Genomic DNA, 23,780 nt, shown 5'->3' with positions numbered 1-23,780 from the left:
GTTAACCCCTCGACGGAAATGAATAAAATGTGTAACAAAGATGAATTTAAAGAACTTAAACGGATCAAAAATTAATTATGGGACTAAAGCGATACCAAATAAATAGTTAAGGGACCAAAAGAGCATTTTAGTCTTAAATGTATTAACGATCAAAATTGTGTCTTGACATATATGAAGTGGTTGACTGCGATGTACTTGGCAACGGGGCGAGTATAAATAATTCACGACTAAATAACACAGGCTAACTCTCCACATATATTTCTAAAACTGCTTTAGTGTACTCCCTCTGGTCTCAAATATAAAAAAAGATTTATTTTTCAGATTTATTAAATAAATGATGTATCTGATTTATATTATAAAATAGATACATCATGTATTAAATGAATCTTAAAAAAGAATATTTTCTTATATTTGAGTCCGAAGGGAGTTATTACGTAGTCCATATCAACTTTTACAATTTTTTATTGTATAGTTAAAAAAATTAATAGTCAAATTGTACATTAAAATGTATAAAGTGACAAATTGCGACATGTATATAGAGGGGACTCCACTTTGGTGCCATAGCTTGTGTGTCATTGGTGCCATAGCTTGTGTACCATTACATCTCCACCACACACACACACATCACACACACATCCCCACACACATCCACACACATCAATGGCCAGGATTTTCCCAATGGCACCAATGACACACAAGCTATGTCATGGAAGTATTTTCCATATAGAGGCAAAGTGAAATATTTTCTTGCATCGTTTCATGAACCTTGACCAAGTTAATGAGATTCATAACAACCGTCAATGATTCAAATTGACCAACTAAATATATATAATATTCCTTCTGTTCTAAAATACGTGTCGCAGTCAACTACTGTACACATGTCAATACACAACTTTGACCATTAATATCTTTAATTATATATAATAAAAAATTATAAAAATTTGATATTTTAAAAATATTCATTGAGGAAAATCAAACATCATCTTACATATTAATATTTGTATTTATATATTTGTTTTTTTTGACAAAGTATTTATATATTAGTTAAAAAATATGATTAAAGTAAGTTATATGAATAGTGCACATTGTAAAATTGCGACATGTATTTTGAAACAAAAAGAATATATAAGTTCTTATAACAATTTACTTTTTTGACAACACTTATTTTCCTTTGATTAAAAATATTAGATACACATGATAAAATATTATTATTATTTTTAAGATCAATTACATGGTGCATAAAGTGAGACAAATATTGGATCATAAAGATGCTTGCTTCGATTATTTAATCAATAAGTTTCACAATTAAATTAAATGGAATATGATGCCACTTTTTTGTTTCGCGAAAAAGAAGTGACAATCTTCCATTTGAAACTTAATCGCACAATTGCAAAATCATAAATTGAAATCTGAGCAAAATTGTCAAATTTAACAATATCAACATTTGTTAATTGAGATGAATCTTACCGACATATTTAAATCATTTACACAAAAATCACATCCAATATTTCTCATATAATAATAAGCAAGAGTAATTGTTTCTTGCACTAACGATAATTACCACAAGCTTATCCACATACCGTAAGATCTTAGATTGGAACCTAAATAAAAATATCAAGTCTAACAAATATCCACATTTGTTAGATAAGCCAATAAATATCTAAATAATAGTATTTATTTTTTGGTATTGTCTAAATCATTTCTAGAAAAGTCACATACCACATTTTTCTTGTCCTAAAAAAAGTAATTTTCCTTGCACCGGTTCATGAGCATTGACCATGTTAATGGGATTTATAACAACTGCCTATTCAAATAGACCAATTAACTATACTAATAAATGATTTCCTAACCCTTGAAAAAGCCTATTTACAATTTAAAAAAATAACATATACTAGGAGTTAACTTTTTCGACAGTAATTAATAATTATAGTAGTTTAATTAAAATATTAGATACGAATAATAAAAAAAGAAGAGAAATGGATAAGAACAAAGAAAGAGGGAAATGGAAAAAAGACCGAAAAAAAGAGTGGGAAAAATTGGAAAAAAATTGAGTAAAATTTCAAAAGCCGCGATTCCCTCCGCGCGTGTAAAAATAAAACAAAAAAAAAATCCCTTTAAAAAGGGAGAAAAAGTCTCAACATTACATCACTTTTCAACAAACACAAGAAAGAAAGAGAAAGAAAAACCAAAACCAAAACCAAAACCATTTTACAACATCACATTTTACAACATCATTCATTCATGGCGAACATCACTCACCACCTTCCTTGTGACGCTGACGGTGTATGCATGGTCTGCAAACAAAAACCATCAGAAACCGAAACACTTCATTGCAAAACCTGCACAGCACCATGGCATGTTCCATGTCTCCCTGTTGTTCCAACAACAAGTGAAATGCTCGATTGGTTGTGTCCTGATTGTGCTCAACCAAGTGATGTTGTTGCTGCTGCTGCTGCTCCGTCTGTTGCGGGGGATCTTGTCTCCGCTATTCGCGCTATTGAGAATGATCCTTCGTTGACGGAGGAAGAGAAGAGAAAGAAACGTCAAGAGTTACATGGTGGATCTTTGAAAGAGAAGGATGAGGTTATTGTTAGGAGAAGTGGTGTTCTTGATATCTTTGATGGAAGTCTTAACTGTTCCTTTTGTATGCAGTTGCCTGAGAGACCTGTTACTGTAAGCTTTTTTTCCTTAAATTTTTACCCTTTTTGTTTTTTTAAATTTACTTATTGAAATTGATTGTTTTTTAGTCTTGATTTTAGTTTGATTTCGAGTTACATTGTGTTTTGATTGTGAGATTGAATCGTTCTGATGACCTAATCGAGTTTGTTTTGGTTAGGTTATCTGAACGATTCAATCTTGGACTGAAGTGTGTTAAATATTTGGTTTTATTAAATTAATTTTAATTTTTTTTTTGTGATTGAAAGTTGTTGTTGTTGTTGATGATGATGTTGCCTTGTAATTTGAGATTGAATCGTTCTAGTGACCTAACTTAGTTTGTTTTTGTTAGGTTACCTGGACGATTCAATCTTAACTTGTATTGTTAAATATTTGATGTTGTTGTTGTTTATGATGTTGATGATAACGATGTTTTCATGTGATGTTTCTTTTATTTCCCCCCCTTACTAATTAAAATGGATTATTTTTAATTTTCATGTGATTTGCAGTTACATTGTGTTTTAATTGTGAGATTGAATCGTTCAGATGACCTAACCAATGATTATATTTTAATTGAAGTGTGTTAAATATTTGGTTTTATTAAAATTATTTTATTTTTTATAATTGAAAATTCATTTTGTTGTTGTTGTTGATGTTGATGATGATGATGTTCTGTAATTTGAGATTGAATCATTCTAATCCTGAGATTGAATCCTTTAGATGACCTAAAAAGTTTGTATTGTTCAAGTTATCTGACCAATTTAATTTTAACTGAAGGATGTTAGATATTTGGTTTTATTATACTTATTATTTGAAATTGAATTTGATTTTGTTGTTGCTGATGACGTTGTTGTCTTGTATCCTGAACAAGTTTGTATTGTTAGCTTAATTGAAGCATCTTGAACATTTGGTTATACTAAATTTATTATTTGAAATTGATTATTTGTTGTTGTTGTTGTTGTTGGTTCAGACTCCATGTGGGCACAATTTCTGCCTGAAGTGTTTTGAGAAATGGCTTGGGCAAGGAAAACGAACTTGCTCAAACTGCAGGACTGCAATTCCACCGAAGATGGCGACTAATCCAAGAATCAATGCACAGTTGGCGATTGCGATCCGTATGGCCAAGCTAGCTAGGGCAGAGGGTGTTGGTGGAAGCACTGCTCCAAAAAATTATCAAGTTGTTCTCAATGATGAGCGCCCTGACACATGCTACACCACTGAGAGAGCAAAGAAAACAGGAAAGGCTAATGCTTGCAGTGGGAAAATCTTCGTGACTATCCCAAAGGATCATTTTGGACCGATCCTTGCTGAGTATGATCCTAATAGGAACCGTGGGGTTCTTGTTGGTGATACTTGGGAGGATAGGATGGAATGTAGGCAATGGGGAGCTCATTTTCCCCATGTTGCTGGCATTGCTGGTCAGAGTACCTACGGGGCTCAATCTGTCGCTCTCTCGGGTGGTTATGTAGACGACGAGGATCATGGGGAGTGGTTCCTTTACACCGGAAGCGGTGGAAGGGATCTCAGTGGGAATAAACGTACGAACAAAAACCAGTCATTTGACCAGAAGTTTGAAAATATGAATGAGGCTTTGCGAACCAGTTGCCGAAAAGGCTATCCTGTTCGTGTTGTTAGGTTCGTTTTTTTTATTATGAATTCAATTCAACTGATTGATTCCTTATTAGTTTGTTAGATCTGTTTTTATTGATTATAAATCAACTGATTAATTGATTCCTTATTAGGTTAGTTTCATTGTGATATGTGATGAATTGGTATGCTATTTTGTTTATGGATCTGTTTATTTGGTTCAGGTCCCACAAGGAGAAACGTTCCTCTTATGCACCGGAAGCAGGAGTGAGATACGATGGGGTATACAGAATTGAGAAATGTTGGCGCAAAGTTGGAATACAAGTAAGTATGATTCTTGTTTTGTAATAATTAATCAATTCCAGTAAGTACATTGAGTGAGACCTAATGGATTATCGATTGTTCAAGCTTTATCATTGATGGGGAATCTTTTTTTGTGATAGGGTCATAAGGTCTGCAGGTATTTGTTTGTGAGGTGTGACAATGAGCCAGCTCCATGGACAAGGTTGATTTTTGTTCCTCAACTTTTATTTTTCCTATCTGGGTGTTTGTGGTTGCACTAATATATACAAGTGGAAGTATGGAACTTGATCACTTGAACTCTTTTTGTTGATCTGCAGTGATTTAACTGGAGACCGTCCTCGCCCACTACCTACTGTTAAGGAGTTCAAGGGTGCCGTTGATATTACTGAAAGAAAGGATGATCCATCATGGGACTTTGATGTAAGTAGTGTTGTCTAGTTATATGCTTTTCTTAGATTTATTGATGTCTTAAAGTGCTTCCTTCCGTGCTGCGTATTACATTTCTGCATTGTTTTCTAGACACTATATTTGTACTGTGTAAGATATGATTTTCACAATTATTAAGTTTAAATTTTGGGAAGATTATTTGCTAGGCGATGAACGTTTTTTCCCCAACTTTGCTGTACCATAGTTTTTGTAAGGTCTCTCAATATGTTAATTTGTCTACATTTCAGGAGGAAAAGGGCTGTTGGCTGTGGAAGAAGCCCCCACCACAAAGTAAGAAGCCGATGAACATTGTGGATCCTTTTGATCCAACAAAAATTCAAATTGTCAGGCCAAAAGCTATAAAGCCGTCCTTCAAAATCAAGGATAGGCTATTGAAAGGTATATGGTCCTTGGTGATAACAATTAACTTCATTTCCTTTTCCTTAGACCACTGTTATTTGAAGGTGTTTTTGTTATCAACACACTATAGTAATAGACTTGTTAATTCAGTTTTGCCTTTGGTTAATTGTTTTTGCAGAGTTTGGTTGCAATATCTGTCGCAAGGTGTTGGCTTCCCCTCTTACTACACCTTGTGCTCACAACTTCTGCAAAGGCTGCTTGGAGGGTGCCTTTTCTGGCCAAAGCTATATCAGGAACAGGGCGACTCAAAGTGGACGCAGTTTGCGGACGCAGAAGAACATTATGAAATGTCCTACCTGTGCAACTGACATAGCTGAGTATCTTCAGAATCCACAGGTACTACTGCACGTATTTTTAAATAGATATCAATGAAAAGAACTGTCTTGTTGGACTTTTAGTTGGGTTTTATTAGCCTAGTTTTTAGGGTTTGGTTTGCATTGATTATTTGTAATGTGATTAATAATCATATTGATGTCAGGATTGATATTTGTTTTAATCAATTATGGAATGAATTGTTATACTTCAAATTGAATCCTTGTTGAATTCCTTTTAATTGTATTCCTAATCTGCTATGAAATGACTAGCATTCCTAATTTACTATGAAACTTTCCAACCTTTTTGAGAATGTGAAATTCTGTCTGGAGTTTAGTGTTTAGTGTTTACTATATTGTCTTGGGTACTTAATATTTACCGTGTATGAAAATGTTTGAAGTTTTGTTGCAAACCTTTAGGTACTTAAAATATTGAGTGTCTATGCAGTTTAGTGATGTTTTGTTGACAGTGTCTATGTATTGAAAATGTTTGAAGTTTTTTGGCAAATCTTTAGGTACTTGATATTATTGACAGTGTCTATACATTAGATAATGTTTTGTTGCAAATATTTAGTGAAATGAGCTAATAACTTTTGTAATAGCAATATATGCAATTTGAAGTATAGTTTTGCTCTACATAAAAGAGGTCTAAAATTTTCTTATTTATGATCTTTTAACAGGTTAACAGGGAAATGATGGGTGTGATAGAATCACTCCAGCGACAGGCTGAACAACAGGAAGAACAGATGGAGGAGAATTCTGGAGAATCAAGTGCTAAGAGTGAAGAAAATGACAAGCCGGATGAAGAGACCGAGGTCTCAAAATCCTCTGATTCGAGTGAAAAAGTCGTGGAGGAAATTAACGAGGATGATGTGAATCCTCCACAGAAGAAGAAGAAAGGTGATGATGGCAAGGCTGTGGTGAATGTGGAGGAACAAATTGATGAGGCTGGAGTGGAAAGCAAAACAGTGGCTTGCAATTAGAGGTGGATCGGTTCGTGTTGTTTTATTTTGGGTTTGCATTAAACAGCATGAGTTAATACAACAGGGTTAATATTGCTGATACAAAGTTAAAAAATTTCTATTATTTGCTCAAAGACAAGGCATTTTATGATTTTATTTTTAATTTCTTGAGTACTTCTCATAGTTTGAGAAAGATATTTACTGGATTTGGGAATTGGTTTTTAATTGGTATCACCTATCTATAGCTATCATATGTTAAACATTGAGAAGTAATGAATGCATTTTATATTTTCGTATCTGAGTGTTGAGTATGTTTCCATTGTTATATGTTTATTTACAAAGATATCACCTATATAAAGGTGTCATATCTAAATGCTTCATATTTTATTTAAACTTTTGATTAATTTTATGTTATATAGGTTTAGAGGATATTCGTTAGTTAGACTTTGAACACTAAATCCAAAACATGGCACTATTTGAGAATTTGGGTTGCCGTTTGAAGCTTCATCTTTTGTTTTTATCTAAAAGTGGTTTTTAAAATTGGGTCCCTCTATTGTAGACTCTCAGTATCTATGAAAAGAGGGACCACATGTGAATCTATGTGACATGCATACATACATACATCGGATGATTTTTTGAGCATGATACATAAAATGGACGATTAAATTTTATTAAATTTATCATAGTTGATAGCAGTAGGGATGGATAGGGTTTAATTAACTTTAGCTAAGTTTCACTCCAACCTAGTATTAAAATATTAAATTGTAGACAGCCACTAAACCAACTCCATCTTTATTTGATGTTGACACACTAAAGTATTGCGTGATTTTGTTTGTGTAAGATGGTGGATAAGGTAGCTTGTTAAAATTGGATTATATAGCTTCTTCCATCATTACTCATTAGTAAAAGTAGTTGAACGCATTGGATTCTTTACTTGATTAGAATAAATACCTGCATATTATGAGAAAATATCTGTAATAATTGATTCTACTTTCTTGAACAATAATTCACATGGACTGTGTGACATTAATATATTTTTGTTGACTACTCTAATACTTTGGAGTTTCATTGGATCAGTAAAGCCCCGATACTTCAAAATGGATGACGTATCCTATCCCTTGCGTATCTTGCACCGATACCTGTCCGATACTTCCCGATACGTATCAGGAGAGTATCTGAAGATTAAATTTTATTTAAAAAAAAATAATTATCTGATACTTCCCGATACGTATCAGGAGAGTATCCGATAATTATCACTGATACCTGCCCCGATATTTCCCAATTAATGTTAACTAAAATAACTTAACTCTTGAGTACTGATGTGTTCTTTTTTGGATATAGTGCTTCTTTTTTGGATTGATGTAGTATAGCATTAACAATGTTCCTTTTGGATATAGTATAACACTGATGATGCCCTTTTTGGGATATACTGTGTATGTAATTGACTAATCATCACTTTCTTAATCGTCAATGTTATTTATATTTATGTTGATGTGCTACGAGCCTATGATTGGTTTCTTTTGTTTGTTAATATATTTGCATATTAAAAAAATGGTTATAATTATATTATATATTTAATTATATAATTTTTTATTAACGTATCCCAGCCGTATCGTATCTTGATTTTTGAAATTTTTCCGTATCGACGTATCAGTGCAGTATCGTATTCGTATCGTATATCGTATCTGGGCTTCACAGCATTGGATACACATTTATCGTCCATTCATTATTTATTTAGGTTGAAAAAAAAGTGAATTAATTAGTTGTATTTTAGTAAATAAATAGTTAATGCAATTGAAAATTCAAAGACATTCCTATAACATGGCACAACAATAATTTGTCAAAGAGTTTTTATTTTATATTTTTTGAATGACAAATACTAGTAATTGATTATTAAGTTAATTTTTTTCTTCTTTGTTCAAGTTTAAACTCAAAACCATTTAATAGAGCAAATAGTCACTTTAGTCCCTGAATCTGCACCTCGCTGTCATATAGGTCCCTGACTCAGGATTAAATACAAACAAGTCCCTGACTCTACACTTCCGTTATCACTTTAGTCCCTGCCGTTAAAAAAATCTGTTAAGTGTTGATGTGGCACGCTGACAAGGAGTATGACGTGTCACAGGGACTAAAGTGAAAGTAAAAAATGGTCACTTTGGTCCCTGAATTGAAAATCAATATCCTCAATTTACTGTTAGATCCCTGACTGTGTATACTTACTGTCAGTTAGGTCCCTGAATTGAAAATCAATGTCCTCTACTTATTGTTAGGTCCCTGACTGTGTATACTTACTGTCAGTTAGGTCCCTGACAGTAAACACAAAATTTCAATAAGATCCTTGGCAAGTTGTTAGTTTAACATGAATGAACAACAAATGCACGTCTGAATTCATATCTCAAGGCCACCACCTATTAGAGGGCAAAATTCAAATGCACGTCTGAATGAACAACAAATGCTTACATCTTTCATGCCAACTCCAAGATTTACTCCAAAGGGTATGAGGCCAACTATGTGATGTTTGTTAGTTTATTTATGTACCGAAATTGCCAAATTATTATAAGCACAACTGTGGTGCAATATTTTGTTTAATATTTTGCTGAATCATTATGTAATGACTTGTTGAATTATATGCCCAAATATGATGCAATCTTTTGATTGCTCTATGGTTGACATTAATGACTTAATAATTAAGTTATGGAAACATTTGATATTAAACTATGGAATCATTTTTATAAGTGTTATAATAATATTTTGGTATTTAGCACCGATACCATAGTGTTGTCGGTAAGTAGCACGTTAAACTAACAACTTGCCAAGGATCTTAGTAAAAATTTGTGTTTACTGTCAGGGACCTAACTGACAGTAAGTATACACAGTCAGGGATCTAACAGTAAATTGAGGATATTGATTTTCGATTCAGGGACCAAAGTGACCATTTTTTACTTTCACTTTAGTCCCTGTGACACGTCATACTCCTTGTCAGCGTGCCACATCATCACTTAACAAATTCTTTTAACGGCAGGGACTAAAGTGATAACGGAAGTATAGAGTCAGGGACTTGTTTGTATTTAATCCTGAGTCAGGGACCTATGTGACAGCGAGGTGCAGAGTCAGGGACTAAAGTGACTATTTGCTCCCATTTAATATTTTGAGGGAAACTACGTATGGGTCACTCATTACATTATGTTAGAATAATTTTCCCTCATTACTGAGGCGTGGATCTTTTTTTTTGCCTTCTCATTCGTACTCATTGCCTTAGCCATCCTTGAGCGTGCGTGTGTGTCCATTTATGAAGAAATATGTTGTCTAGTTTCCAAATGATAGTATTGAGAAATCCGAATGACTACACAAACAATTCCTTAGTCACATACATTTATGATCGACCTATTCACTGGTTAATATACACCAATGTTTGGTACTAGGCTGCAAGCATGTGTACGTGCACGTATCATTGTTATCTTCTAAAGCCACTATCCATGGACGGATTCACCATGGGGCAGTGAGGTCAGCTGCCCCCACTTGTCTAGTATATTCAATAAACATCTACATATTTATATAATATGACTACACTAATATGATATTATTATCTCTACATAGTTCATTCACAACACTACAACTTTATATGATTATATTTATTTAGTACTATTCTTATCTCGAATTCTAACTAGGAGAGAGATTATCTTGTTAGTATTTATTGTAAGTGATACCACATACATGTGATGTGATACATTCATGGTTGATTATGATAAAAATGAACTCTTTTTAATAGGAAGGTATTCATTTTTTCATATTAAAAAATATGCAAAACGTACAAATTTTGGGTGATAATTACTCTGATAACATGTAAATATACCTCTCTTTACTTTGTGAAGTAATAATTCAAATTATTTATATGTACTACCTGAGATACAATTGTTAGCTAGTTTTGTAATACAGTGATACATTTATAAAAAAAGTTTAATTTATGATCACAATTTTCAATGTTTTTTACGTGGGTTCTAGACAAACTTTATTCATTCTAATATTTTTTTACACTAAATAAACACAGTTTGTAGTTGGTAATTTCATCTTACATTTTTTTACACTAAATGAATGTGACACAACCAAGACTGAGTAGGATGAAATTTATCGTTTTCGATCGGGATGACCTCAGTCATATGTCTATTAACTATTGTATTTATTAAAAAGTAAACTTTTCAAATTTAGTAAAAATAGACTATACACTTATTTTTCATCTTTAAGGGATTGTGGGTCCTATTTCAACAACTAACACATGAATCTTTAGGACATTTGTAAGCACGACCCTATCAAAAAATATTTAAAAAACATGAACAAAAGACTCTTGGAAAGCACACATTTTTGTTTGAAGGATCTTGGAAAGCACACATGTGTAGCCAAGTTTTTGTTTGCTTAGTAGATTGAATAGTGTAGTCACGAAAACAAAATATTGGTTAATGAATACAATTAGTAGTTTTTTATTTAGAAGCAAAAATAATTTCATTAAAATAAAGCACCCACAAAGCATAAGTTATAAGCAGTTTTATAGAGATGAATACAAACCACCAAAACAAACCAGCAAACTACATGTTCATTCTCATCAATGTCCTTGCGGCTTTGATAATATTGTTTTCTACTCTATTCAATGCCTCTTCATCAACTACTCATGACAGCATTAAACATGCCATCAACAACGATGGTGGTGGCCGGTAGTTAGAATAAATTGCTTCAGAATCAGTGATTGATAAGAGGAGTTAGACATAGCTTAACACCAAAATAACTTGTTAAGAAAGAATGTCAAAGCCACATTTATCTACCTCTAAGCCAATAGTTATACTTTTAGGGGACCATGACTCTTGATTTTGAACTTGGAGTCTAGTAGTTGCTTGATGTAATTGATCTCAAAAATGCTTGTGCCACTTAAAATTATATCATCCACGTATACAACAAGCAAAGTGAAGGAGAATAATTTCATTTGAAAGATAAAGAATGATCAGATTTGGATTAAGTGAACCCCAAGGAACTGATAAATGTTGATATATATATCTTAGCAAACCATTGGAAACTGCAAACTTGCTAGGGTTTAGGTTCGAATAAACCAAGATGAAGGCTTTCGTAGACTTCATCAAGATCAACACGAAGAAATGCGTCGTTGACGTGTAATTGTTGAAGGTGCTATTGTTGAAAGGCTTCCAAGGCAAGGATCAATCTCACAGTGGTGAGCAAATACAAGATTAAATGCATCGAAATAGTCCAATCTTTCTTGTTGTATCCCTTGCAACGAGGCAATGCCTTATACAATTCAATAGAGCATTCAGTTTAATATTTGAATTTGTAAATTCACTTACAACCTATAAGGACCATACCAGGAGGAAAATAGGCTACACCAAGTTGTTCCCTCTTCTTCTTCTTCTTCTTCTTCCCTTTTCCCTTCTTCATCTCTCCCAACCTCCTCTCAATAGGACGCACCCCAATGAACTTACAAAGCCCAAATTGAAACCGAATTATTGAATATCTAATTTTCTTTTTGGTTTACGTGATTGTAAGTAATTTTTAAAGGAAACATACATGCAGAAGTTATGTCTAGACTCTTCTCTCATCTCTTCTTTCTTCCTATCACTGAAAGAACATGGATGTGTTTAAAAACTGAGTAGAACCCTTCATAAACATGGTTTACAAAACATATTAATATGGAATCGATTATCCGATTACATAAGAAAGTTATCCTCCAAAGTCTTATTCTCATCCAAATCAAATAGTAAAAGGTCAATTTGATGAATTGGAAGTATTAATTTAAACAATCATCTTCAAATCTTTCCTTTGGTATGCATATAAACCTTATTTTTTTTCTTTCTATCTTTCCCAGGTGGAATCTGTGGTTATACAAAACACAACATGACTTAATGCAAGCCTTCTCCTAGTCAAACATTACCTTTCAAATAAAAAACTAAAAATCCTAAATTAGAATATTTACCTTGTGTTGTGTGTATCAAAATCAAGAAACAGTCTTGAGTCATCATCTCCTACAACTTTTGTATGCCTGCAATGTGGAAATAATAAAATTAGTGGTTGTATTTATTTTTAAGCCAAACTTTTCTATGCCCGCAAATGATCTTATCCTTATTCCTTCACCATTGCTAGGTGAAAGTAAAAAATTGCAACTGCAAGCGATTCCAAAGTTAGAAAAAAAGGATATACATTTACAACATTGTAAACCAACAATAAACCGCAATCTTGTGAAGGTTAAAAAGTAAAAAATTGATTGAAAGTGATGATAAAGCATGCCGTGAAAATTTTGCAGAGGTATTTTAGAATCCAAAGAAATCATACACAATTTGCACCGCCATGCACCCTGTATCTATTTCTCTTTTTTGAAAAATAAATTATGAAACCACTCCATTGAAATTGGATAAAACTAACAAAAAACACTGCTCAATTCTCAGCAAAAATGGGATAAAACCGTGAATTTTACATTGTTATATACATACTGAGAAGTTACGTAACCATTTTTGAATGGTAAAACGGGAAACTCTCTTAAAAAATAAGGGTAAAATGTGACCGAAAATAGGCTACACCAAAAATGTGTTTTGCCTTTATTAATAGTTAAGTTATTAATAGTTATAGATGAGTGAATTTCGGTGATGAAGAATGAATTTGAGTGAATTTCGGTAATAAGCAATGAAAATGAGTGAATTTCGGCGATCAAAAAATGAAAATGAATGAATTTGTGATGAAGAATGAGTCAGAGTCCTCTAAAAAAAGAATGGCTCAGAGTGAAGTTCGGTGTTGCAGATTCCTATAGTTAAGGGAATTCTACGTATAAACCCTCCACTATTTTGATGTTTTTCTACAGAATCCTCTACTTTTAGTATAAGCAGAATCCAAAGAAATTCACGCACCAACATGTCTGCCGAACCCCTCATGAATATACCCGTTGAACAACAACATGACAGACATTTCACCCTAAAACTAAAAGACCATCTCCTAATGAAATTCATGGCCATATTGATACTTTACAACTTAGGAACCGATTAAGAACCACCAACACCTGAAATAGGGAAAGATGTAAAGACTTTAAAAGGACAGCATTCATACTTTACATTCTCTCCATCCTCCTATTTATACTTCTCAAAATAACTGTGACCAGATATCCTAACTTTATGCAGCGCCGCACGGTTGGAGCAATCTCCGATCATTTATTTTTCTTTGGATTCTGCTTATACCAAAAGTTACTGTTTCAATATTATCATATTCGGATTATCAAAGAAGTGTACGGAGTCTCAGCTCTCACCTTACATATAATTGATATAATCTTTACTCTTATTATTTATTTACCTAATTTTATTTATTTTACTTAGCATTAGTTTTATTTTTATGTTAATGTCAGTGATGGATGTAAACTTTCTTGTACTTAAATAATGCCATGAGTCAGGTTTTATGTCCCCCAATTCTTTGTACTTTTTAATTTGTTTTATTTTATTCTACTTAGGGAGTCGCAGATCCATCTGCACCCCATTTGATTAAAAAAATATGTAAACTTCCTTAATATTGTGGTTAGTACTTGTCAAATATTTCAATTCTCTATTAAGTGTTGTTGAGTAACTCATAGAGAGACTTATTGCTAAGAATAGGAGTAAGTATCTTGTTGAAAAAGGAAATATAATTTGATAAGAATCAATATTCAACAATTTGGAAATGGAATTGAGATTGCTAGTAAATTGAAGAATATAGAGGACATTGTGTAGTTTTAACAGATAAGTTAAGGTTGTGGAACCTGAAAAGTGAGCAGTGACGACATTATTTTTGTCCATATGAACTTTAATTGAAACTTGCTGATTTGATATTGGTAAACCATCCATAGTAGGAGCAGTGGAATTTAAATTATCATCATCATAAATGGTATTATTGATAGAAGCAAAATTATTTGGCTTGTAATCACATGGAAAACCATGCTTAGTATAACATTGTTCCACAGTGTAGCCTAGCTTAGAATAACTTCTTTCATTATTGCAAGCAATGACCATATCCAGATCTGCCACCTTGTGTAGGGAACCAAGATTGTCCAGCAGAGTTGAAAAGAACTTTGGCATCATCATAAGCAGTGCCACTGAGTTGACCTTCATAGAACACATAAAATCTTTAATAGGGTGTAGAGCCTCTAATTCGTCCCAAATGGTTTTCAAATAAGTGAAGACCTAGTTATATATCATCCACCTTGTTTAAAGAAGTGTGTTTCTTTAAGAAGATGGTTTTGGCATTGTCGATTTAGTCAACGCCAGAAGCAATTTGAGGTGAAAGATTGCGATTAATCCAAGATACCACCATACCATTACATTGTTGCTAAGAATCGAACTTAACATCATCTTAGTTCCATGGTGGAAGGATTTGATTAACAGAAAGGCATGAATATGGAAGCAGACAATGATGCGCCTAATACCATGTAGAGAAAATGATGAATATAATGAATTCAGTTCATTGATAGTAAATGATCTAGTTACAACTCTTATATAGAGTAATATTACAACAAATTGAAGAGGGAAAAATACAGTTAGAGATTAAACAACTGTGATAACACTTCACTACTTATATGTACAAGAGATTTGGGCCAAATATGAGTATTGTCAAGGTATTGGGCTGATATTTTGTGCAAAGGTTGTTATAAGAAAATATCACGACGATTGCTCTTTAGGCACCCAATGATTACTCTCACGTTCCCACCGTCCGGAAATTAACTGTGGTTCGACAATTTTGAGATTGGTTGAGAGACTTTTTAAATCAGTTCACCCGATTTAAAAAGTGTGTCGAACGGTAGTTAATTTCCATTCGGTTTTTCCTAGAGTACCTAAAGAGCAATTGTCAAATAACATAATTTCCTCCATTCATGGTTGATTATTATAAAAGTTAACTCTTTTTTAATTGCAAGATATTCATCTTTTTCATATTAAAAAATATGCAAAACATACAAAATCTGGATGATAGTTACTCTAATAAGATGTAAATAAACTAGTCTTTACTTTGAGAAGTAATAGTTCAAATTATTTATATGTACTACGAGAGATACAATTGTTATTTGATAAAATAGTTGGAAGTTATGTGGAGTTAGTTAAGGTAGTTAGACTAAAGTTAGTAATCAACTATAGATAGTTGATAAGTAAACTAGAGTTAGTAGCTTGGTTAGAAGATAGTTAGAGTTAGTTACTCAAACTAATCTCTATATATAGGAACACTATTGTACTCATTCATGATCTTTTTTTTCAATCTATTCATTTCTACAATGAGTTTCTACGAGTATCTCCCACATGAGTACTCTTATGCTTGCTATCTTGCTTACATCTATGACTTCTCTCCCTATGATTCCATGATTCTTAACATTATTTTTGTAATACAGTGATATGGTGATAAAAAAGTTCAATTCATGATCACAATTTTCAATGCTCCTTACCTAGGTTCGAGACAAACTTCTATTGACACCGAATAAATACAGTCTGAAGTTGGTAATCTCATCTTATATTTTAGTATAGTGAGATATTGTCATGTCTGTATTTCTCAAAAGTAAGCCCATCTCATTCAATCCAAACACAATAAATCCACATTAAAATAATATATTTAGTTTGCCTAAAAAAAAGAAATAATTCAAAATTTCCCACCAATATGTGTTTACTTACTATTTGTTGTTTAAATTTAAGTCCAATTTTAGTGTGTATTTGTTCTATGTTTGATGAAAGGGCGTAAGAGGTAATTGTTAAAGCGATGGTTACTATTAGTTGTTGCTTAATTCTTACTTCTACAACTTACTAATTTAACTACTAATTTTTTCATGAAGAGTAGAATTTAGGCAAGTTTGAGCAGATGGAAATGAAATGTTTATTTAAGATTCAATTAGTGTAGACTAACCATTTTTTGCTGGAAACGTCATGGAAAGTGAATCCCCATGAGAGGAAGAAAAGAGTTTGATGAGAGAATCACCAAAAAAATATACAAAATCCAGCAGTTGAGCACCGAGATATAAGACAAGTAGCTCAATCAGAGTCACTAGACGCTTTTGAGTTCTGATGGTGTTGAGAAAAACAGATCTTGACTCGGAAAAACTTTGACGTAGCGAAGTTCACATGCGGTAGCTGATATGGGGTCTTGTTGTAGTAAGATATAAAAGAGACGACCCAAAAGACGTCTATACTCAGAGGGGAACTCATAAGCCGGAGAATTGGCATCAAGTTTGCGTAGGTCCTTCGTAAGAGCAGTTGGACATGGCTTAACACCAAAAAAAACTTGTGCAATAAAGAATGTCAAGGGCCTATTTATGTTGATTGATCTATCTACCTCTAATCCAATAATATACTTGAGAGGACCATGACCCTCTACCTCAAAAATGCTTGTGCCACTTAAAATTACATCGTCCACGTATACAAGAAGCAAAGTGAAGGAGAATAATTTCATTTGAAAGATATAGAATGATCAGATTGGGATTAAGTGAATCCCAAGGAACTGATAAATGTTGTTATATAGCTTAGCAAACCATTGGAAACTCACCTGTTTGAGCCTGCAAACTTGATAAGGTTTAGGTGACTTCATAAAGATCAACACGAAGAATTGCGTTGTTGACGTGCAGTTGTTGAAAGGCTTCCAAGGCAAGGAACCATCTCACAGTGGTGAGCTTTGATACAAGACTAAATGTATCAAAACAGTTCATTCTTTCTTGTTGTGTCCCCTCATGCAACAAGACATGCCTTATAACATTCAATAGAGCATTCAGTTTAATCTTTAAATTTGTAAATTCAGTTACAACCTATAAGGACTTTAATTGCAATGATTTAATTTCTGCACCATCAAGTTACTTACACAAATTGCAAGAAGACAAAAATACCAAGCTCTCATCATTTCAACAATAACTGGTTTCTTGACAAATTTTCTACTATATTGCTATCCAAAATATATTTAATGGAGAATCGAATGAAATGGAATACAATAAATACTATAACTTTGTATACTTTGACAATCAAATCCTCTTAAATTTGAGATAATTCGTCTCATTGTATTCCATTCCATCTTTTTTCATGAATTGAAAAATATCAGTGGAGGTCACAATATGAATTCAATTAATTGCAGTGTTTTAAAGGCTGAACATTGAACCAAGGAAATCTCCGGATCATGGCTGAATTGTTTTAAACCATTCAAAACAGAATGAAACAAGACATTTTAGTAAAGAAATTACCTTTGAAGAATAGTAAAGAAATGCATCTGAGTGGCGTCAAAGGGATTTGAGATTGGATTCACTGGCTTTACATTTTAGTAGTTCTACTGAATTGGTTCATGTCCCTGGCACACATAAATGTGAAATCGAAAGAATCTAAAAGCCTGTTTGAAACACTTCCCAAAAACTCTTTTTTAGTTTTTAAAAACTTTGAAATTTAAAACTTGTTTGCTAAACTATTTTTAAAATTACAGTTTTGGAAACTGTTTTGAATTTTTTAGTTTTGGGACTAAAAAACTAAAACATGTAAAAGGATAACTATTGTGAAAAGTGGACTTGTATATTTCAAAAACTGAAAACAAAAACTATTTCAAACAGGCCCTAAGAAACTTCCAAATCTTATAAATGTAAAAATGGAACTACCAAAAGTTTCAAGTGTCATAAATTAACAGAATATCATACATATAAACACGATCGTTCCTAAGTAAAGGAGGCCTATGGAGGTAAAGAAGTTACTATCTTCATGACCCAAATGCTGAGATATTAGGCACTAAACATAAAACAAGAAATGCAAACTTTCTCTTTAATATCTTTTATTAATGCTAAAATTTCAAATGAAAAATGCGTTGATTGTGACATACAAACCAATGCTAAACTTTCGCTGCCTCTTCTCTGGCTCTCACCTTTGAGAATGGAATATAATTTGAGAGAAGTTGTTTTGACTCCATAACCAAATACGTGCATGATGGCTGTCGTGCCATGTAGCAGTGCTCAATAAAAAATCACTAAAGAATTGTTTATTGCACTGAAACTGAAATCAAAAGAAAAATAAATGCACCATGGAACATACAGGAAACTGTTATTGCTGGGTTTGTTTCCTCATGATAGTAAGAGAAATATTAAATCTGTGCTTATAAATTACTGTTATTAGCGATGTGAGAGATGGCCATTTGAGTCTAGCAAGAGTATCTTTAGAAAGGATCAAGGATTCGAGTGCAAAATTGAAACATGACGTACCAAAAGTGTTGGAGAATTTAGAAACAAACAATGTCTTAGAAATTGAAAACGAGAGTATCGGGTTGTACCCTCGGTATTTCCACCATCATCATGGGTTGTTGACCTCCCCACGCTGGGGTTGGCCATTGGACACGAGTCACGACAGTGTTCCTGTTTATTTCTCGCCATCAGTATCCATGTCTCGTTCATCCTCTATCACCTATTGAACATAGTCATCGTTGAAGAACCCTAGTTGTTCCCTCATCTTCCTCCCTTGTTCACTTCTCCATTTCCTTCTTTCTATCAATAGGATACAGTTTTAACAGAGCCAAAATAACCATCAAATTATTTTTCTACATCTTTTTCTTTGGTTTGTGTGCATTAAATTGGAATGTGGATGTTGAGGTTAATTTCGGAAGGAGTGAAAATTAGTGATGCGAATTCCCTACAGTTAAGGGCATTCAGTGTTTCCCCAATATTTTAGCTTTAATACAAAATTTTCCTTCTTTCTTCTTCTACATTTTTTATCTGACCTGTGGCTTAAACATTTCCCTTCATCTTCCTTCCCTGACCTAAGTTCTCTCTACCAAAACCACCTTAATGGATACTTCTACGGCGACTACCCCTGCCACAACGCGTCCCACATTAGACTTGAAAGACAATTTGATAAAAAATATTGGATGCATAGTTGGCCTAGTTTCTAGTTGCCTCAATTATGACCCTAAACCAGACAAGGCAAAAGATTTTAATGAATTGAAATTTTCGTGTTTCGCCTCTTACATTTTCTCTATCGTCTTTTTCATTATTCTCAAGAAAATCCACAACCACCGCCCAAACTGGATCAGCAGTCATTCCATATTGTTTATCTGTAATGGACTATTTTTCTTTGGCTGGGTTTTTTACGTGCGGCTCAATCTCAATTATATCCTTCATCTCAGGGAACTTGGCGTCCCCATTGTTATTGTAACAATTCTTGATGTTTTACTTATTCTGATTAATATCTATTTATTTTTTTAAGCTATTATCGCAACCATCTCATTAATTATTTGTATGTTAGAGATTTAATTGGTTTACAAAACTTTAGGTTTTGTTAGTTTACATGGGTTTTGGCTTTATGTCCCCCCATTTTTTTTATATTTACTTTCTTTTATTTTAATAAAATTTCTGGCTTATTAAAAAAAAATGTTAGTTGCTCAAAAAAAAAAATGTTAGTGTTGAAAATTGAGGAAAGAAAACTTTAGGAAGGAATCATATTTAGTTTAGGTCCCATAAGGAGAAACGTTCCTCTTATGCACCGGAAGCAGGAGTGAGATATGATGGGGTTTACAGAATTGAGAAATGTTGGCGTAAAGTTGGAATACAAGTAAGTATGATTCTTGTTTTGTAATAATTAATCATTGCATTAATTAATTCCAGTAAGTACATTGAGTGAGACCTAATGGATTATCGATTGTTCAAGCTTTATCATTGATATGGAATCTTTTCTGTGATAGGGTCATAAGGTCTGCATGTATTTGTTTGTGAGGTGTGACAACGAGCCAGCCCCATAGACAAGGTTGATTTTTGTTTCTCAACTTTTATATTTCCTACACGTGTGTTTGTACTGATATGTACAAGTGGAAGTATGGAACTTGATCACTTGACCTCATTTCTTTGATCTGCAGTAATTTAACTGGAGATCGTCCCCGTCCATTATCTACAATTAAGGAGTTTAAGAGTGCGGTAGATATTACTGAAAGGAAGGATGATCCATCATGGGACTTTGATGCAAGTAGTGTTGTCTACTTATATGCTTTTCTTAGATTTATTGATGTCTTAAAGTGTTTCTTTCAGTTTTGCATATTACATTTCTTCATTGTTTTCTAGACATTATATTTGTACTGTGTAAGAAAGATTTTCGCAATTATTAAGTTGAAATTCTGGGAAGATTATTTGCTAGGCGATGAATGTCAGGATTATTTGTTTTAATCAATTATGGAATGAATTGTTATACTTCAAATTGAATCCTTGTTGAATAATTCCTTTTAACTGTATTCCTAATCTACTATGAAATGATTAGCAATCCTAATTTACCATGAAACTTTGAAACCTTTTTGAAAATGTAAAATTCTGTATGGAGTTTAGTGTTTACTATGTTGTCTTAGGTAGTTGATAGTGATCTTTTAACAGGTTAACAGGGAAATGATGGGTGTGATAGAATCACTCCAGCAACAGGCTGAACAACAGGAAGAACAGATGGATCACTTTGGTACATGGTTTACTATGGATTACTTGCTATTAAATAACTTAGTTACATTCTTTATTTTATTTTTTTGTAAATAGAAAATGATAAATAGAATGAATTGAGTTCATTGACTGTATATGATCTAGCTGCAAAGTAATTTTACAACAGATTGAAGAGGGAAAACTAACACTAACTGCAATGTCTGCTAATTTGTGTACCGTCAAGTTACCGGGTCTGATACCCCCTCTCAAGATGGAGTGTGGATGCTGAGAACACCCAACTTGGAAAGTAGCCGTTAGAAGGGAGTTTAGTCTAGTTGCTTGGTGAAAAAATCTGCAAAAATCTGCGAGCTGAACTGTAGATGAAACAGGAAGTAGGTGAAACAACTTTGGTTGAAGCTTCTCGTGAATGATGTGACAATTGACACCAGATATATTTTGTGCGTTCATGTAAGCAAAGGTTGGCCGTGATGTGACACACAGGCCGACTATCACAGTAAAGAAGGGCTGGTGAAATGAAAGGAACATTTAGGCCACGAAGAATGTAGGTGAGCTATTGGAATTCATAAGTGGTGGAAGCTAGATCCATCTATCCATCCGGATTCCTGTAGTTAAGATTCAGGTGTTATTGTCCAAAGATCCAAGTGGGGCTTAATTGTCATATTGTGAAGTTGTCAAAGCTTAGGAGGGATGGGTAGCATGCAAGCAGGAGGCTACCAAATTGGTTTGCTACATCGAGTATCTGTTGCCGATAGACGATAGTAGCCGCGATATTGGCCGTGATAGCGCAGCAGCTGCCTTCCGCCCCCTCATGCAGAGGTCAGGTGTATCCTTTAAGATTATTTTAATGTTTATGATGAAGAAAATTATCAGTTGTTATCATGATTGTTGTTAAATAGCAGCTGTATAGCTCGTAGCATAGCCAATTTCAAGCAAACCACTATTCTCCGCGGTCTGTAATCGACAACAGTGGTTATCGTTAAACCATTTATTTTGGCTTAATTTTTATTTTAATTTTTCTAATTGTGTGTGCGCGTCTAAATGTTTTTAATTTAGCTTTGTGTCCATGAAATAGTTATCTTCTTTCACATTTATTTTTTTTTCGGGAAAAGTTTTGACTTATTCTAATTAAAAGAACATCTATTTACATTTTGGAAGGATATAAATATCATATATTAGTTGTTATAAGTAACCTATCCTTCAGGAAGACTATGGATGGATTGAAATTGAACCATATGCAACATTGGAAGTGGTCAAGTCAAATGAGTAGTCCTAGTATTACGCCCCTTAACCAATCTCTCAGTCAATATAAATCCACTATTTTCTGAAACATATTCTGCATTTAATCATACTTTTAGCTTTGATTCTACACACACACACTCTCTAAAACAACCATTCCCATCAAGCAAACATGTCTAAATCCCTCATGGTAAAATTAATTGCCTTGTATTGGCTTTTCAGCAGTGGCAACTACTATGAACCTCCAACCCTAGAAATAGGGAAAGAGGTGAACGCTTTAAGAAAGACAGCATACTTGCTTTACACTTTCTCCACCCTCCTCCACATGCTTATTAAAATAATCGTGACCCAACATCCAAATGAACGCCGAACGATAAAAATGATCTGTGACCATCTTTTCTTCTTCGGTTTTTGTTTCCACCAGAAACTCCTCTGGCGTTACTATCATGATCAATTTGTCAAAGAAATGTTCTCAGTCGTCACCATAACCATATTGGAAATACTCACGGTTCTTACTGTGTATTTGCCTAATCATAAGTATATTAATTAAGCTATTAATTATTGCAATTTAGGTTTTTTTTTTTAATTATCATTAGTTTTTTTTTATGTTAGTGTCACTGGGTCAGGTTTTATATCCCCCAGTTTTTGTACTTTTTAATTTATTTGAATTAATTTAATTTAACTTTATTCTGTTGTCTGATTGAATGGTTTTAATGGTTATGTTGTATTAAGTGTGGACAAGAGAAACAATGTTTTGCATAACTTGTATGCTTTGAGCTTTGGATTTCGTAACATAAACCCAAGTGTGATGAGTGTGATCATCTACAATTGTTAGAAAATAGAAATAGATGTGAATAGAGGTGATAACAAGGGGACTCCTGATGTACATATGAATTAAGTCAAAATGTTTTGGAGATTGAGAATTACTTGACATGAAATGTAACTTTTGTTTCTTAGAAAAATTACAAAATTCACACAATTCATTAGAATTCTATAAATGTACATATGGAAAGATATTGCTTACATGTTTGATAACCTTATAAGAAGGATGATTTATCTTTAGTGCCAAAGTTCAAAAGAATTGGAATTACAAGTATTAGACACATTGTGACAAGAACTCATTGGAAGCTCAATAATGAACAAGATCTCAATAATCACTGCAGAATTCAGTGGTGTCGTACGCCTATAGGTGTTCTGAAATATAATGTGGATGCAAGCTTTAGTCGGTCTGCTAACAAAGACAGGTTTCAGGTGCTTCGTTCGTGACTCCATCAGACAGTTTGTTACAGCTTTTGCTGGTGGGAAGCTCCGAAACTGTTTGTTCACGAGGGGGAAGCTTTTGCATTACTCTCAACTGTGAATTGGGCATGGGATTTCAGAATGTTGTTACAGCTATCTGTAGGTTCCTCGGAGTTTAGTAGTCTTGATTTTAATATTAGAAATTTATTGCGTTCTAATTGCAACTTTGAG

At 33.4% G+C, this 23,780-nt stretch overlaps 1 protein-coding gene and 3 long non-coding RNA genes across 5 annotated transcripts; 2 read left to right on the top strand and 2 right to left on the bottom strand.

Moving 5' to 3' along the window:
* Positions 1-2,144: 2,144 nt before the first annotated feature.
* On the top strand, positions 2,145-6,960 carry LOC146925512 (E3 ubiquitin-protein ligase ORTHRUS 2-like). Its single transcript, XM_085710432.1, has 8 exons — positions 2,145-2,673; positions 3,626-4,290; positions 4,467-4,566; positions 4,686-4,747; positions 4,863-4,965; positions 5,220-5,370; positions 5,510-5,727; positions 6,383-6,960. The coding sequence occupies exons 1-8, from the start codon at positions 2,242-2,244 to the stop codon at positions 6,683-6,685; spliced, it is 2,034 nt and encodes a 677-aa protein (XP_085566558.1). The 5' UTR covers positions 2,145-2,241; the 3' UTR covers positions 6,686-6,960.
* A 4,228-nt stretch (positions 6,961-11,188) lies between these two features.
* On the bottom strand, positions 11,189-13,384 carry LOC146925511 (uncharacterized). Its single transcript, XR_015010541.1, has 3 exons — positions 12,992-13,384; positions 12,636-12,701; positions 11,189-12,534 (listed from the first exon to the last, which is right to left on the bottom strand). It is a non-coding gene; the product is annotated as an uncharacterized LOC146925511 (long non-coding RNA).
* A 1,149-nt stretch (positions 13,385-14,533) lies between these two features.
* Positions 14,534-17,409, bottom strand: LOC146925510 (uncharacterized). Its single transcript, XR_015010542.1, has 2 exons — positions 17,192-17,409; positions 14,534-15,091 (listed from the first exon to the last, which is right to left on the bottom strand). It is a non-coding gene; the product is annotated as an uncharacterized LOC146925510 (long non-coding RNA).
* A 1,970-nt stretch (positions 17,410-19,379) lies between these two features.
* On the top strand, positions 19,380-22,073 carry LOC146925509 (uncharacterized). 2 transcript variants are annotated; one of them, XR_015010540.1, is made up of 5 exons: positions 19,380-20,211; positions 20,342-20,403; positions 20,513-20,619; positions 21,018-21,096; positions 21,298-22,073. It is a non-coding gene; the product is annotated as an uncharacterized LOC146925509 (long non-coding RNA). The 2 variants fall into 2 exon arrangements; XR_015010539.1 differs by having other exon boundaries at positions 20,513-21,096.
* Positions 22,074-23,780: the final 1,707 nt, after the last annotated feature.

This window comes from Medicago sativa, chromosome 5 (assembly GCF_051527215.1).
Source record: "Medicago sativa cultivar Bolivia chromosome 5, Bolivia_mono, whole genome shotgun sequence".
NCBI classification, from domain to species: domain Eukaryota; kingdom Viridiplantae; phylum Streptophyta; class Magnoliopsida; order Fabales; family Fabaceae; genus Medicago; species Medicago sativa.
Note: the sequence above shows the minus strand (reverse complement) of the source record. Positions and strands in the feature narration are given on the sequence as shown.

Coding starts and splice junctions, on each gene's coding strand:
- LOC146925512 (XM_085710432.1), top strand. CDS start 2,242: ATGGCGAACATCACTCACCACCTTCCTTGTGACGCTGACGGTGTATGC. Junction 2,674..3,625: donor TGCCTGAGAGACCTGTTACT/GTAAGCTTTTTT, acceptor TTGTTGGTTCAG/ACTCCATGTGGGCACAATTT. Junction 4,748..4,862: donor GAGCCAGCTCCATGGACAAG/GTTGATTTTTGT, acceptor GTTGATCTGCAG/TGATTTAACTGGAGACCGTC.